At 47.6% G+C, this 16,791-nt stretch overlaps 1 protein-coding gene across 4 annotated transcripts; it reads right to left on the reverse strand.

Annotated features, from left to right (window-relative positions):
• Positions 1–483: 483 nt before the first annotated feature.
• Positions 484–4,722, reverse strand: DNAJC5G (DnaJ heat shock protein family (Hsp40) member C5 gamma). 4 transcript variants are annotated; one of them, XR_004971903.1, is made up of 6 exons: positions 4,425–4,714; positions 3,547–3,748; positions 3,014–3,227; positions 2,425–2,591; positions 1,893–1,963; positions 484–1,462 (listed from the first exon to the last, which is right to left on the reverse strand). XR_004971903.1 is itself a non-coding variant. In XM_036335062.1 (6 exons), exons 2-5 carry the CDS (start codon positions 3,657–3,659, stop codon positions 1,911–1,913), a joined length of 525 nt encoding a protein of 174 aa, XP_036190955.1. In that variant the 5' UTR covers positions 3,660–3,748; positions 4,646–4,722; the 3' UTR covers positions 484–1,462; positions 1,893–1,910. The 4 variants fall into 4 exon arrangements, 3 of the variants coding, with proteins under 3 accessions (XP_036190955.1, XP_036190954.1, XP_036190957.1); XM_036335062.1 differs by having other exon boundaries at positions 2,447–2,591; positions 4,646–4,722; XM_036335061.1 differs by having other exon boundaries at positions 2,447–2,591.
• Positions 4,723–16,791: the final 12,069 nt, after the last annotated feature.

Raw genomic sequence — 16,791 nt, forward strand, 5'->3', positions numbered from 1 at the left:
GCGCTAACCACTGAGCAAGTCGGCCGGGGCTGGTCCACTTTTGTTCTTGCCCCAAACTTTCTTACATCGCCCTAGGAAAAGAAGCTCTAGAGGCTAGAGCTGGCAGTGATGCCAGGGCCTAGAACGACCTCATGATCTTGCCCCCGAGAAAGGATGGCGTTCTGACCCACGAACACATCACTGGAGCTACTCCAAGGACTTGATATTTGTTGGGAAATTGAGAGAAGCTGAGCTGGGCAGAAAGGACCTGAATGCCAGGGACCTATTTTGAGCACCAGGGGAACCGGCCTCCAGGGAAACTTTAGAGCTGACAAAGTCATGGTCACACGGCCCCGGGAGGCCTCAGCCCCAGCTCCAGAGTCCTGGGCGCCCCTCTCCAGGGCAACTGCTCTCAGCCGTGAGCACCGGCCCTCACAGGCCTCTCTCTCCACCCTAGGCACAGCTGGTCTTTTGGGCCCCACATAGGCACTGGAATTGGACAAAAGCTCTTTTATTTACTGACATTCTTCAGCCCTTCTCCCAGTCAGGACAGACAAGTATGAGGACGTACAAAACTCTGACCCTCGTGGATGGGAAATAAATGCTGGGGAGAGGATACCAAACAGGTTGTGTGAAGAGGCCCGAGTGGGAAAAGGGTCTGTAAACGTACAATCATTTCCCTATCGTGGGTTTCATGCCTCTGTTTTGAAAACAGCCTGCATCAGAGGTGGTGAAAGAACGGAGGCAAACAGGCACCGATTGAGAACGTCAGGCAACCACAGGGCCCATGCTGATGGGGTGAAGCTGGCAGCTGCCGCCCAGGGACAACTCACAAGCGGGAGAACTACCCCTGAGCCTCAAACGCATTTGTCCTGTCCCCGGCTGACGCGTGGTGGCATGGAATGAGGTTGGTGATGCTAAGGGTATGGGCACCAGAAGAAGGTGCAGCTGGTCCCACCCGGAAAGGAGTACTGTCTTAGGAATGAACCTGATGCTAAGAGTCCTTGGTGCAGAGTTGCAACGAAGGAGGATTAATGGTACCGCAGCTCTGGGACTGGATCCACTCTGCTCAGCTTTCTGGATTGGGTGGAGACATCACAAGTGACTCAGGGACCCTACCCAGCTGACATGGGCTCAAATCCCAAAGGAGGCGCGGGGAAAAGGATGCTGGGAAGTCTATCACCACCGCCTGAGATCTCTCAAGGGCAGGGCTGGGGTGTGTGTGTCTGCTCTCTAACATTAAAACTGGGACCGGAGCTAAAAAAGAAGAGTCGCTGGGCGACCCTGTGTGGCCAGGGTGAGTGACGCCGTCAGGGGCAGAGACCGCATCCTCACTGGGATGGACGCCATCAGTGCTTCTCGAGTTGGGATTCTTGCAAGAAGAGGGGCAATTCAGGGTCAATGTCAGGACAGGGCTACTTGCTCCTCTCTTCGATGTGTCCAGTGGACTGGGCAGTGGACGTCACCTTCATTGGGTCAGCACCTAAGGAGAGAAGTTGACGTCTTATTAACTAGAAGGAATGAGCACCCAGATTGTAAAGCAAGCCCCCTATAGGTCAAGCTATAAACACTTATAGTTCATACTTTAGGGCTATAAACTTTCCATTAAAGACACATCTAAAATTAGTGTATATTCTTTTCTTTTTTAAAAATTTATTTTTATTGATTTCTGAGAGGGAGAGGGAGAGGGAGAGATAGAGATAGAAACATCAATGATGAGAGAGAATCATTGATCGGCTGCCTCCTACACCCCCCATACCCCCACTGGGAATCGAGCCCGCAACCCAGGCATGTGCCTTGACCAGGAATCGAACCGTGACCTCCTGTTCATAGGCTGACGCTCAACCACTGAGCCACACCAGCCGGTATTCTTTCCTTATCCTTTAGTTATCGCTGCATTTCAGTTTTCATACCCCACTCTTCTTCATCTTTTAATTATCTTCACTATCATTTTCTTCCGATCTTCTAAAAGTCGCTTTGTTTCCTGGGGTGGAATTTGAAAAACACATATGTAAACAGGAACAATTTTTTCAGCCTACTGGTGAGAAAACTGTTGCCTTGCAGTTACACATGAGCACCATTAGGTGGCACTGGTGTGGATTCCATTCGACTCACACTTGGAAGTTTAACTAGTTGGAGTGGGGAAAATCTCAGACACTTCATCTTCCTTTTGAATAGACGACATCCTCTAACTTGTCTTCAACTACTACCTTTTCTAGGCACACCCTGCCACCCATTTCTTAACTTAACTCCCACCATTCCTTAGCTTACCTGCCCAGAGGCCAGCGTTACATCCAAACTATCAGCTTGTAGCATAAGCCCTTCAGAAAACAAGTGTCTCCCCTCCCCTCTCTCCACGTTGCCCCAATACCGACTTGAGACTCGCCTATTCATGGTTCACAGTTTCATCCTAAACCACTCTTCCCGGTCCTAACCAGCTCTGACCTTGTCCCTGTCGGGTCCTCACCCGCTCGCCCGGGCTGGGTCTGGACGTTCTGCTCATATTTTCTCCTCGCTATGTCCTCGGGGGGCGGCTTTAGTGTCCCACAACAAAAGCAGCAGCAACAGCAGCAGCAGCAACAGGTGAGTAGAACACACAGGAAGACAAGTGTCTAAAAGGTGGGAAAGGATGGCCTCAGTCTACAGGGCCATTCCAGCTCCCCTCCCACATCCTCCGAGCACCCAGAAAATGAGACAAAAACCATTTGTCCTCGGAGAGGAGGGGCAGTGCCCTTGGTGAGGGGGTCACCCTTTCGTCCTTATTTTTAAGGGACTAGGCCAGAGATGGCGAACCTTTTGAGCTCGGCGTGTCAGCATTTTGAAAAACCCTAACTTAACTCTGGTGCCGTGTCACATATAGAAATTTTTTGATATTTGAAACCATAGAAAAACAAAGACTTATATTTTTGATATTTATTTTATATATTTAAATGCCATTTAACAAAGAAAAATCAACCAGAAAAATGAGTTCGTGTGTCACCTCTGACCCGCGTGTCATAGGTTCGCCATCACTGGACCAGGAAGACTTGTGTACCTTGAACCAACAACTGTTCATCATAAAATAGTATCTGACGCCGTCTTCACCAAAGTGATCGTATAAATACAATCCCAACGAGCCATGCCGGTCGTAGATTTTCCGCTTCTTTTCATCACTCAGTACAGAGTGAGCAGCGTTGATCTCTTTGAATATTTCTGCTGCTTGAGCATCCCCTGGATTTTTGTCTGGGTGATACTTCAAGGCCAGTCTCCTACCAAGGCAATATCCAAAAGGGGGGTGGGGAGAGAATAGGGAGTAGCTGGGGAGGAGGGGTAGGATGAAAGACAGGGATAGGTTTCTAGATAGTGACGAAGGAACACCTCAGTTGTCCAATATTAGACGTGGTACAAAGAATGGAGGCAAGCAGGCCAAGTCTAAATTCCTTCCCACGCCACACTGAAGAGGATGGTGGCCCCACCCAGCCCCAAAGTGTTTTGTGTGTGTGTTTTTTTTAAATGGGCCAGAGAGCAAAGTAGAAAGACATGGGTCTAAGGGCGTGAAAGGGCTTCATAAGAGGCTGAGGTCTGAACCTGTAGGCCTTTTTGATTTCATCAGGTGAGGCGCCCTTCTTGAGCTCCAGCACTGCGTAGAGGCTCGTCCCGGTCTTGGACAGCCGGCGGGCTGCTTCGTCGACGTGAGTCATGATCTAGTCAAGTGAGGACGGCCACAGGCCAGGCTGCAGAGACGTGAACTCCCAGTGGCAGGAAACGCATTGCCTTCAGGGGCAAAGGGCTACAAAGGGACACGCATAAGACAACGGTGAGTGGGAGCTGTGACTCGCAGGAGAGTGCCGGTTCCCAGAGAAGACATTCAAATTCCATTTAAATTTTTTAAAAAATATATTAATTTGAGAGCTAGAGGGAGGGAGACAGCTTGAGATGTGCTGCTCCACTTCTTTACGCATTCACTGGTTACTTCTTGCCTGTGTCCTCACTGGGGGCTGAACCCGCATCCTTGGGGTATCTGGAGGATGGTCTAACCGACTGAGCTGCCCGCCCAGGGCCAGATTCAAACTTTAGAGAGGAAACCTCTCACGTCACCCGGTGTCCTCACATCACACGATGCAGACCTCCAGCCGCCCCACATCCTAGACAGCGGTACCCAAGAGGCGGTCTCAACACGGAGGAGGAGACTGGTTCCGCCCAGAGCTCCCGGGGCCTTAAGTAAACAGCCCTGGTCGTGCCCACACTCCTGGCTGGTGTGAGAGACCCGGGCAGCCTCAGCCCCGCGCAGACGGGTCAGGAGTCTGCACAGCACAGTGTCTGCGGGAGACACTGCGGATCACACCCTGGACACCCAGCCCGGCCCAGGGCAGCGCTCACAGCCAGGCCAGAGGCTGTATTCCTCCCTGGCCTCCCCTCTCACCTCCCCCACCCCTGCCCCTCGGAGACGGGGCAGCGACACAAACCGAGGCTGAAGCGGGAGTGAAAGGGGGCAGCTGTAGGGCCGGGGTAGCTGTACGGCCCGGCCAGCGACCAGCAAGGGGACAGGGAGTGAGACCCGGAGATGGGGAGAGCCTGCGAGGATGTGGCCCAGGAGAACCAGGGCAACGAGCTCGGCAGGGAGCGCTCCGGCTCCCCAGGCCCCCTGTGCTGGGTGGACTCCCCGCCGGACCCGACCGGCCTCTACCTCCTTTCAGCCAGCCGGGCCGGCCTTCCACACCCTCCGCCAGGGCGTGAACCCTCACACCGCGGGGCCAGTGGCCCTCTGCGCCTGCGCACTGTGTCGACACTCGGGGTCTTTTTTTGGCGCCACCGGAAGGTCTGGGAGGCGAGGCTGAGCGAGCCCCGGGACTTATTTCGCTCGCGGGAAACCTGAGCGTAGGGATACGCCAGGCGCCTGCAGACCAGGGCCGCGTGGCATCTTCTGCAGCCCCTGCCGCGGGCAGCTCTTCTCCGCTGGGAGGGAGCCGCCTCGCTGGTCACCCTCCTGGCTCGGGGACTCACTTAAGGAAAGATAATGGGCTTGCAGGAGGGGCTGTGTGAGCAGTATGGTTGCTGCACGCCTTTCTCAAGGCGGGTATTACCTTCCCAGTCTTCTTTTTCACCTTCTTGTCTTTCCCTCCCACCTGGAAACCGGTGCACGTCCTTTAAGACTCACCTCAGATGTCAGTATTCCTGGGAATCCTCCCGTCATTCCCCCAGTTATTCCCCTTGCCCTGTCAAAGCATGTATCCTATTATATTGTAATTATTAGTTCGCACATTCCTTTTTAAAACAATATCTTGAACATTTCCAGAAGTTACTACTGTTCTTCAAAAACTTCCTTTAAATACTATGACATCATGCATATGTACCATAACGTAAATGTATAATCCAGATTGGATAATGAAGATGTTTCTAATCATTCGATAGTATAATAACCTTGTGATGAAAATTCTTACCTTACCTATCAATCTTTAAAGAAATCTCCCTTTGCCGAAACCGGTTTGGCTCAGTGGATAGAGCGTCGGCCTGCGGACTGAGAGGTCCCAGGTTCGATTCTGGTCAAGGGCATGTACCTGGGTTTCGGGCACATCCCCAGTAGGAGATGTGCAGGAGGCAGCTGATCGATGTTTCTCTCTCTCTCTCTCCCTTCCTCTCTGTAAAAAAATCAATAAAATATATTTTAAAAAAAGAAAAAGAAAAAAAAGAAATCTCCCTTTTTCCCCTTGGAGTAGAAAATGAAATTTTTTGAGGTCCTTGACCCATATTACTAACTCTCTTCCCAGGAAGGTACCAAAAGTACCAATTTACATCCCTACCTAGAGGACATGAGAGCACCCATCTCTACCTGGCCTCACTTCAGAGATCCCCTACAGGAAGTAGTGTTTGCAGCACTAATAATTTACCACATCATATTGGAGAGGAAAACTCAGTGGTTCCTATAACATGTAATTGAAAGAGCTTTACTAATTCAATAATACATCTGTTACCCCCTCTTGTGGTTTTTACCATTCTCTTTTCTTCAATACAGTTATATGTGCACATTTATCTTCCCTTTTAGGTTTTAAGTGATAAATCAATACTCTACCCCAAGAGATATGAGCCATCTGAGCAAACTAGCTAAGGAGTCCATATGTTATAGGCACAATGACCACTGAACTAACGAATTTATTTCTGTAGGTTTGTGATCAGGATGGGGGTAGATATCTGTAGGTCGGTGACCAGGCTGCGGATTAAAATATTTGGCATCACCCACCCAGCCCGTAGGTTCTGGGTCAGATGAATTTAGAGGGTAGTGACCTAGAGTGAAGGAACTAAAGCTGACAAATTTTTTCGTGGTTGGGACTATGCCAGATTTCTCTGACTAACCTCCAACCTTTTATCACCATCAGGGGAGGACAGAAATAGCAGAACAATATAATCATTTCTTCGCTAGCACTGGGAGGAGGGAAGAAGGCATCAGAAGTGCAGTGCACTCAGCAAGTTCCTCACCTCGGTCTACAGGCCCAATGTGGTCCTGCCCCTGCCCCTCACTCCCACACTTTTCCGTCAGTTTTGGAGACACCCAGTTTCCTTCCATTTCAAGGGCCGTTGGCTATGCTGCTCCCTCTGCCTGGAGGACTCCTCTCTGGACTGTTCCCTATGCCAGCTTTTCATCTTTTGTGGATCTCAGCTTCCTGCCTCCTCAGAGAGGCCTTCTAAATGGAATTCCACTCTACTCTCCCCACTTCATAATATCCTCACCATGATTTGTGAATAGATGTTTATTTGCATGTTGATTTGTTTAACGTCTGTCTTTCCCAGTAGGCAGTGAACTCCATGAGGGCAGGGACCTTGTCTGTTCACCATTGTATCCCCAGCACCTAGAACCAGGCCTGGCTCACAATAAGTTAATTCATGATTTGTTGAATGAGCTACAGCAGAGGGAGCCCTCTGCTGGTCCAGTGTAGACTCAGAGGTCAGCCCATAGCAAGGGGCAAAGAGAAAAGGGCAGCAGGGGAGATGGTAATGGTGATTCTGGGCTTCTTGTTTCTTGTTTGTGTTAGTCTTCGTCTAGTTCCTAACACAGTTCCTAGAATGTTTTGGTGCTCAATAAATGTTGGTTGAATGAACCAGCAGACTTTTGAGTGCCTGTTCAGAGGTACTTTTACCCAATTATCTCTGATTCTCACAACAACTTTATATGATCATGTCCCTGCTTTATAGAAGTAAGTGCCAAGAAAGAGGGCAAGTTGGGTGCTGAGTAAATATCTTTCACATCTTGCCAGAGGCTCCAGAAGGTAATTACTTCTTATCATTGCCCTCTGACATTCTAATGAATTCTAATTATAGTTCGTGGCTCTTGAAATAGCCATTATCTTTAAGTTTCTGAGCCTCTGTTCTGACTGAAATGACACTACAGCCAGCAGGCTGCAGAGATGGGAATAGAGCAGGCAAGTCATCCTTGCACCCTTTGGCTGCAGGCTCTCCACTTCGCCTTCACCTAGAAACAGACCTGCTTTGGCTCTGTTTCCTGCACGCACGTTGTATCTTCTAACACCCAGTACAGAAGAAAGAACATACCAGCCAGGAGACAGAAGCCCTAGTTCTGAGTTCTCACTATCTTTCTAACAAGCTGTGTCATCTGGGACAAGTCACTTAATCTGAGCCTCATTTTCCTCTTTTATTATTATTACTAGAGGCTCAATGCACAAAATTTATGCATGGGTAGGGTCCCTAGGCCTGGCTGGCGATCAGAGCCGATCTGTGGGGCGACCTGTGGGGCGATTGGGGCCCACCCGCTGGCACCTGCCTTGGCTGGCTTGGGACCTGCGGGCTAGGGGCAGCTCCTGCGTTGAGTGTCTGCTCCCTGGTGGTCAGTGTGCATCATAGCAACTCGTCGTTCCACTGTTTGGTTGATTTGCATATTAGGCTTTTATTATATAGGATTTTTTAAAAAAATATTTTTATTGATTTCAGAGAGAGAGGGAGAGATAGAAACATCAATGATGAGAGAGAATCATTGATCGGCAGCCTCCGGCATGCCCCCTGCTGGGGATCAAGCCTGAAACCCAGGCATGTGCACTTGACGGGAATCAAACCTGGGACCCCTCAGTCTTCAGGCCAACACTCTACCCACTGAGCCAAACCTGCCAGGGCTCATTTTCCTCTTTTATATAAACTTGCGTCATTTCCAAGGTTGCCGTCAGTACCAAATTACATTTGGAGTAAAAAGGAGGGGAAAATGAAAATAACTGTGCTAAAGAATGAGCACAGACTAATACCTTTTCTGGGATTATTTGCCCTCTCACCATACCTTGCATCAGGAATCTTCAAGTTTACTACCTCATCGAGCCATTTGGTCTCTTCTGCAGAAAACCAAGAAACATCCTTCATTTACCCACAAACAACGTTTTAGTCATATAGCTGGAATGTACACATACAGACAGCAGACATTGACATATTCATACCCAAAATATCATGCTCTCAAACATATGCAGTTGGAGAGAGAGAGAGACCATAATTTGTCACACCCAAGCACCAGGTTCTAGAATTCGCAATGTTTAAGCTGGAAGGGACATCAGAGACTGAATTCTTATCCAATGCCTTTATTTTGTAATTGAGGAAAGTATGACCCAGAGATAGGGACTGACCTGCTCAAGGTCAACCAGTGAGGTCTTCTGACTCCAAGTTCAGTGTCTATACGGTGGCTTCTCCTTATACACACCAGCGCTCGCTCTTTCTCTCTCTCTCTCTCTCTCTCTCTCTCTCTCTCTCTCTCTCTCTCGATTTCAGAGAGGAAGGGAGAGGGAGAGAGTTAGAAACATCAGTGATGATAGAGAATCAGTGATCGGTTGCCTCCTGTATGCCCCCTACTTGGGATCAACTCCAAAACCCAGGCATGTGTTCCCACTGGAATCAAACCATGACGCTCAACCACTAAACCACACTGGCCAGGCCACACCAGCTCTCTTTAAAAATCTAGGTTAGAGACAGACCAAAGCTGTAGTTGATATTCAGCTCCTTTCATGGATGATGTCAGGAAATGTCCCTCTTCCCCTCCCCACAAGCATCTCAGGGTGGGAGGTGGAGGGCTTCCAGCGAGAAAGGCATCTCTTACCCCTTCCTCTCTGCCCTGCAACCCCAGACTCTGCAGACCTAAGGGCAGGCCAACGGGGCACACCTGCCTCGCCTGCAAAATGGAGATGGTGGAGTCTACCTCTTGGGGTTGTTAGGAGGCTTAAATATTTAATTTGAACAGTGCTTGGCACATGGTAAGTGCTTTCTCATTTATCATCATCATCGTTTCTAATCTATCTCCTCTCAATTTTGTAAAGAGAGAAGTTACTTTTTATATTGTCTCTGGGAAGAGAGGAAAAACCAGTCCCCTTCCCTTAAGAAGATTTGCAAATTATAATTGGCATCCTTCCATCCCCTTTCTGCACCCTTCTCAGCCTTGTAGATCCCCATTTTTTTGTTCCCCTGACCAGTGTCCACCTGCTGCTTTCTGGCTACTCAAAATATCTCCGACAGTCCTCCCCCAAGCAGTCAGAACTCCAAAATTACCTCTCTCACCGCCTCTCCTTCCAACATTTTTGATAAAAAATACCTCCATAAAATGATCTCATCCGCAAGGGTTAGGTGGGAAGCAATCTGATTAAAATACTGTTAGTTCAGCTTACAGTGAGAAAGACTATAATACTGCACCCACTTATTCTTACTAACGCAAAAGGAATAACTGCAATTTCAGGCTATGTTTTGAGAAGAGACTTTGGGCCTTAAATCACTTCTCTCCTTTCTGTCCAACTCCACCAACTTCACGTCTTTTCCTTCCTGCAGCTCTGCCTTATTCGGGTTCTCCTTCTCCATCTCTGGTCAATTTCCTCTCCCCCTGCTGGATCCTCTCCCTTCTTTCACCTCCTGGCCAAGGATATTCTGAGGTTTTGTCTTCAAGCCCCTGCTGTGCTCTCTCCTCTCTTCTTCAGAGATCCAATGGGCACCCATGGCTTCAGCTGTCTCAGCGATGCTTTAGTGTCAGGTTGGTGTTATTCACATGCCAGTTTCCCATGGTCTCAACACCACACTCTAAAATCTGAACTCACGATCGTGCCCCCAACCTGGTTGTTCCTCTTGGTTTCTCTATTTGTTAATGTTATGACTTTCCAAGATAATGATGCTCAAAACCCAAACATCATTGGGCTGTGGACTCATTATTTCCCCCAAATTCAGTTTAAAAAAAGTCTTACCTTTTATTTTGTTTATTTATTATTATTTTTTATATTTTTACTGATTACAGAGAGGAAGGGAGAGGGAAAGAGAGGGCGAGATAGAAACATCATTGATGAGCCGAAACCGGTTTGGCTCGGTGGATAGAGCGTCAGCCTGTGGACCAAAAGGTCCCGGGTTTGATTCCGGTCAAGGGCATGTACCTGGGTTGCGGGCACATCCCCAGTGGGGAGATGTGCAGGAGGCAGCTGATCGATGTTTCTGACTATCTATCTCTCTCCCTTCCTCTCTGTAAAAAATCAATAAAATATATTAAAAAAAAAAAAAAAAGAAACATCATTGATGAGAGAGAATCAATGATCTGCTGCCTCCTGCATGCCCCCTACTGGGGATTGAGCCCACAACCCAGCCATGTGCCCTTGGCTGGAATCAAACCTGGGACCCTTCAGTCTGCAGGCCAACGCTCTATCCACTGAGCCAAACCAGCTAGGGCTAGTTTTACCTTTTAAATGGCTCTTTCATTTGTCCCTTCTTTTCAGCTCCCAGCACCTTGAAGCACCCCAGATAAAGCATTGCCATAGCACACTGACTGCTGTCCTAGCCTCCTAACTGTTCTCCCTAATGCCAGTTTCATCCTGGATCCGATTACCACTCTTCTGGTCTTAGCCTACGGATGCATAACAACCATTTAAATCTGGCTGCTTTCTGGCTATTCAACCAGATTCCAACTTGATTCCAACTTACCCCTCCAAACATAGTGTCTACTATTGCCCTCAAGTAACCTTCCATAACGCTGACTAAACATTCCTATTCCATCGCTCTCACATTTCCCCCCATGAATTGTCCTTTTCATTAATCAGTTCATTTACTCAACAAATATCTGTTAAGCACTGCCGTATGCCTCATACCTTGGCTATAATAATTGGTCAAACTCGTTTCTGTTCTCACAGATTATATATAGCCTAGTGTGGAAGACAGATATTCATCAATATGTTCAGCAAATATTTATTGGGCACTGTCGCATGCCAAACACTGTTCTAGATCCTGGGAATGCAGCAGAATACCAAACAGACAAAACTTTCTGTCACCATGGAGCTTACATTCTGGTGGGAGGAGATAGCCAGGAAATAGAACAAGTGAAATATATAGCATGTTAGGTGGTAACAATGGCTATGGAGACACATAAAGCAAGGGATGGAGACAGAATTTTTGAAGGATTTAAGTTTTTAAAAGGATAAGCAGATAGCTCTGGCCAGTGTGGCTCAGTTGGTTAGGGTTGTGGGTTTAATCCCTGGTCAGGCACATACCCAGGTTTTGGGTTTGATTCCAGGTCGGGGTGTGTACAGGAGGCGACCGATCAATGTTTTTCTCTCACATTGATGCTTTGTTCTCTCTCCCTCTCCCTTCCTCTCTCTCCAGAATCAATGAAAAAAACATCCTCAAGTGAAAAAAAGAGAAAAAGAATAAGCAGACAGGCCTGAGAAGGTGATATCTGCGTGAACATCTCAAGCAGGTCCTCAGGTGAGTCGTGAAGACATCTGGCAGAGTGTATTACAGGTACACAGATGAGTAAATGCATAGGCCCTGGGGTGGAACAATGCCCGGTGTGTTGTAGGTCCTGCACAAAGGCCAGAATGGCTGGGGAGTGAGGTAGAGGAGTATGAAATGATCTCACAGGGGCTAGATTTCATAGGGTTTTGCAGACAAATGGAAGGCCTGTGGCTGACAGTGAGTGAGATGGGGAGTGATGAAATCTGGCCTGTGTGGCCTAGCTACTGGATTAAGAATAAAAAAGAAAAAAGAATCACGATAGGGCAATAAGGGTAGAAAAAGGAAGACAACCTAGGAGGCTCCTATAATAATCAATACAGATGAGGGTGGTTTGGACAAGAGTGGGAGCAGGGTTTGCTAACAGACTGAGTGTGGGGTGAAAATAGAGGAGTCAGTGATGACTCTCAGGTTACTGCCCTGAGCACATGGAAGGATGGAGTTACTGTGCCTGACATGTAAGGACTGCCGAGAGGGAAGTTTGGAGATGGGGTGATGACCAGTTTTAGACTAATGAAGTTCGAGGTGCCTATTAGCCATTAAGGAGGAGAGGCCAAGCGACATTTGGATATTTGATTTGGAGTTCAAATGAGAGATCTGAGAATCACCATATAGATGCCTTTAAAAAAAAAGTTTCATTTTATTTTTTAAAAATATATTTTTTTATTTTTTTATTTTTTTTATTTTTTAATTAAATCTTTATTGTTCAGATTATTACATTTGTTCCTCTTTTTCCCCCCCATAACTCCCCTCCTCCCAGTTCCCGCCCCACCCTCCGCCCTCACTCCCCACCCACTGTCCTCATCCATAGGTGCACGATTTTTGTCCAGTCTCTTCCCGCATCTCCCACACCCCTTTCCCCCCCAAGAATAGTCAGTCCATTCCCTTTCTATGTCCCTGATTCTATTATAATCAATAGTTCATTCTGTTCATCAGATTATTTATTCACTTGATTCTTAGATTCACTTGTTGATAGATGCATGTTTGTTGTTCATAATTTGTATCTTTACCTTTTTCTTCCTCTTCCTCTTCTTAAAGGATACCTTTCAGCATTTCATATAATCCTGGTTTGGTGGTGATGAACTCCTTTAGCTTTTCCTTATCTGTGAAGCTCTTTATCTGACCTTCAATTCTGAATGATAGCTTTGCTGGATAAAGTAATCTTGGTTGTAGGTTCTTGGTATTCATCACTTTGAATATTTCTTGCCACTCCCTTCTGGCCTGCAAAGTTTCTGTTGAGAAATCCACTGACAGTCGTAAGGGTATTCCCTTGTAGGTAACTGAGTTTCTTTCTCTTGCTGTTTTTTTTTTTTTGTTTGTTTGTTTTTTTATTGATTAAGATATTACATATGTGTCCTTGTCCCCACGTTACCCTCTACCCCCCCCCTCCCGCTCATGCCCTCACCCCCCCGTTGTCCGTGTCCATTGGTTAGGCCTATATGCTTGCATATAAGTCCTTTGGTTGATCTTTCCCCCTTACCCCTACCCTCCCCTACCTTCCCTCCAAGGCCCGACAGTCCAATCAATGCCTCTCCATCTCTGGATCAGTCCTTGTTCATCAGTTTATGTTGTTCATTATATTCCACAAATGAGTGAGATCCTGTGGTATTTATCCGCTCTCCAATTCCATCCATGCTGTGGCAAATGGTAAGAGTTCCTTTTTCTTCTTCCTCTTCTTAAAGAATACCTTTCAGCATTTCATATAATGCTGGCTTGGTGGTGATGAACTCCTTTAGCTTTTTCTTATCCGTGAAGCTCTTTATCTGACCTTCTATTCTGAATGATAGCTTTGCTGGATAAAGTAATCTTGGTTGCAGGTTCTTGCTATTCATCACTTTGAATATTTCTTGCCACTCTCTTCTGGCCTGTATGGTTTCTGTTGAGAAATCAGCTGACAGTCGTATGGGTACTCCCTTGTAGGTAACTGACTGTCTTTCTCTTGCTGTTTTTAAGATTCTCTCTTTATCTTTTGTTCTTGGCATTTTAATTATGATGTGTCTTGGTGTGGTCCTCTTTGGATTCCTTTTGTTTGGGGTTCTCCGCGCTTCTTGGACCTGTAAGTCCATTTCTTTCACCAGGTGGGGGAAGTTTTCTGTCAGTATTTCTTCAAATAGGTTTTCAATATCTTGCTCTCTCTCATCTTCTGGCACCCCGATAATTCTGATGTTGGTACGCTTGAAGCTGTCCCAGAGGCTCCTTACACTATCCTCGCATTTTTGGATTCTTTTTTCATTTTGCTTTTCCGGTTGGGTGTTTTTTGCTTCCTCGCATTTCAAATCATTGACTTGATTCTTGCGCTCCTCTGGTCTGCTGTCGGGAGTCTGTATAATATTCGTTATTTCAGTCCGTGTATGCTTAATTTCTAGTTGGTTCCCCAATATAAGATCGAGGGTCTCATTAGTTTTCTTGTAGATCTCATTAAGTTTATCGGCGGCTTCTAAACAGTTCTTGAGAGACCTTAAAAGTGTGGTTCTGAACTCTATATCTTCCATTGACAATTTTGTCCTGTTTCTTTGTCTCCGCATTTTGTTATGCTTCCTTGGTGCACCCCCTAGTGGTCTTTGTTCGAAGTCTTATAATTAAACCTTGACTGTTGTAGCTAATACCAGGGAGGGTTTGACCTCCAGGCCAGGTGGCTATGAGAATCAGCTGTGTCAGCAGTGAGAGAACTTCTGTCCTCTAGGGAGGTGCTAATCTGGCGTTTGCCTGAGGCTATCCGGCAAATGCCTGTGTGCAGGGCGGGGCGGGTCGCACAGGATCAACAGGGTGGGCCGGAGAGAGCAGTTATGGCGGCTCTCAGTCCTGTCCCCAGGGGCTCTGCCTCTCTGAGTCCCAGCACCCGCTGCAAAGCTCAGAGAGAAAGCTGCACTCGCTCTGACCGAAGCCAGACAGTCCCGCTTCTCCCGTTTGAGTCTGGGTCGCTAAAGACTCGCCCGGATCTGGAGCTCAGAGTCTTCGGCTCCCTCCCGATTGGAAACGCCAACCGCGCACTCCGCACCTCAGAATTTGACTTCAGCACTGCGCCTCCTCTGAGTGTCCGTATGCGTTTCTCTTTCCTCCTAGTTGTAGGACTTCCACTCAGCCAGCGTTCCTGTGGTTCTGGGTGATGTCCCTTCCGTCTTTTAGTTTCACTTTTGAAGTAGTTGTTCAAAGCAGCAAACTCCGGCGTTAACCTATGCTGCCATCTTGGTTCTCCCCTTTTAAAAATATTTTTTATTGACTTTTTTACAGAGAGGAGGAGAGTTAGAAACATCGATGAGAGAGAAACCTCGATCAGCTGCCTCCTGCACACCCTGCACTGGGTATGGGCCCGCAACCAAGGTACACGCCCTTGACCGGAATCGAACTTGGGACCCTTGAGTCCGCAGGCCGACGCTCTATCCACTGAGCCAAACCAGTTAGGGCAGTTTCTTTTTAATAGAATATTTCAAACAGATACAAAAATATAATAGTACAATTCCCATGTATCCATTACCTAGCGTCAACAACAATTGCTTCTTGCTGTTTCTAGATAGTATTTAAGCCTTGAGATTGGATGATATCGCCAAGGGAGTGAGGTGGTAAGAGAAGAGGGGCACCAGGTCCTGGACTGCCCCAACATTGAAAGGCTGAGCAGATGAGGAGGAACCAGCAAAGGAAGCGAAAAATCAGCAGTCAGTGAAGTAGGAGGAAAACCAGACTACAGTGACCTGAAACAATTCCCAAATGACAATTTTTTTTTTTTTTATTTTTGTAATCCTTACCCAGGGATATTTTCCCATTGATTTTTAGGGAGAGTAGAAGAGAGAGGGAAAAACAGAGAGTAACATTGATGTGTGAGAAACACATTGATTGGTTGCCTCCTGCATGAGCCTCGACCAGGGCCTGAGCCAGGGAGGAGCCTGCAACCAAGGTATGTGCCTTTGACTAGAATCGAACCTGGGACCCTTTGTTCCGCAGGTCGGTGCTCTACCCAAAAAACAATTTAATTACAGTATAAGTGCTGAGGGAGAAGAATGTGTAGCATGAGAACTAGCGTAGTTTGGGGGCCAGGAGAGGCCTCCCTGGGGAAGTGACATTGAAGCTGCCCTTGTCCCTCATCCCATCTCCAACTACAACCCTGCTTCCTTCATCCGGCTTCCGCTCTGACAACGCAGAGCCATCCTTTCTGGGATGGCTTTTTCTGGGATGTGTCAGCCAGTAGGGGGCGCTGGAGACACAGTGATGAGAAAGACAAGTTCTGCCTTCAGGGGGCTTGACCTCCAGTGAGACAGACACGCAAATGATTTCTTTAGAAGTGTTGAATGCTACCATCACATAAGCACAGTGGGTCTTGAGAGCACCAGGTAGGAGCACGTAACCCAGCTGGGGGGAGTCGGGAAAGGCTGCCTGGAAGTAACACCTGAACAGAGGATGGACACAGGTTGCCTCCGTGCATACCCTTCCCCCTGGCTTGGCGCTTTCAAGTGTTAACCCTGACCCACTTGCTTGGATTCCCAGTCTGCCTGAGGTCTCTAGCCAGCCCACATCCTGACCTCACCGCTGGGCTTTCCTCTTCTGAACTGGTCCAGCCGGGCATGCCCCTGAAGTCCCCTTGGTCCTGCTCCACCACCCTCTCTGCACTGGAAACTGCCATTGGCCTGTTTTCCTGGAAACACGCAGAGGGTCAGGCCTCCATCATGCCTTTGGGACTAAGAGTGGCTTAAGGACTCATTTTAAGGAAGTCTGAGGACAGGCAAGAAGAGCATGTGGGCAAATCAGTAACAAACCACTGCAAAAACTGAAATCTCCTGCCATCAAGTTAAAGCCAGGAGGGGAGGAAACAGCTTCAATGTCACTTCCCGGGGAGGCCTTAGGTTGTTCACCAGGAATCCCCAGCTATGCTAGGAAGGTGCATAGCAGGAAATGTGTTCAATCAATGTTAAATGTATAGTTCTTACAAGACTACAGTTCATTCAGGGCACTAGCCCTAAGCTGTGCTTCCCACTGCTGCATAATTTCCCTAGCTCCTAAGCGCAGAATGCCTTCCTCAGACCAGGCAATCAAGAGGACGCTTTGCAAAGACGTTCATGCGGCCACTTGAAGGCTCTTTGAGGAACAGGTGCAAGCAGTCTGTTT

This window comes from Myotis myotis, unplaced genomic scaffold (genome assembly GCF_014108235.1).
Source record: "Myotis myotis isolate mMyoMyo1 unplaced genomic scaffold, mMyoMyo1.p scaffold_m19_p_14, whole genome shotgun sequence".
Taxonomy (NCBI): Eukaryota; Metazoa; Chordata; class Mammalia; order Chiroptera; family Vespertilionidae; genus Myotis; species Myotis myotis.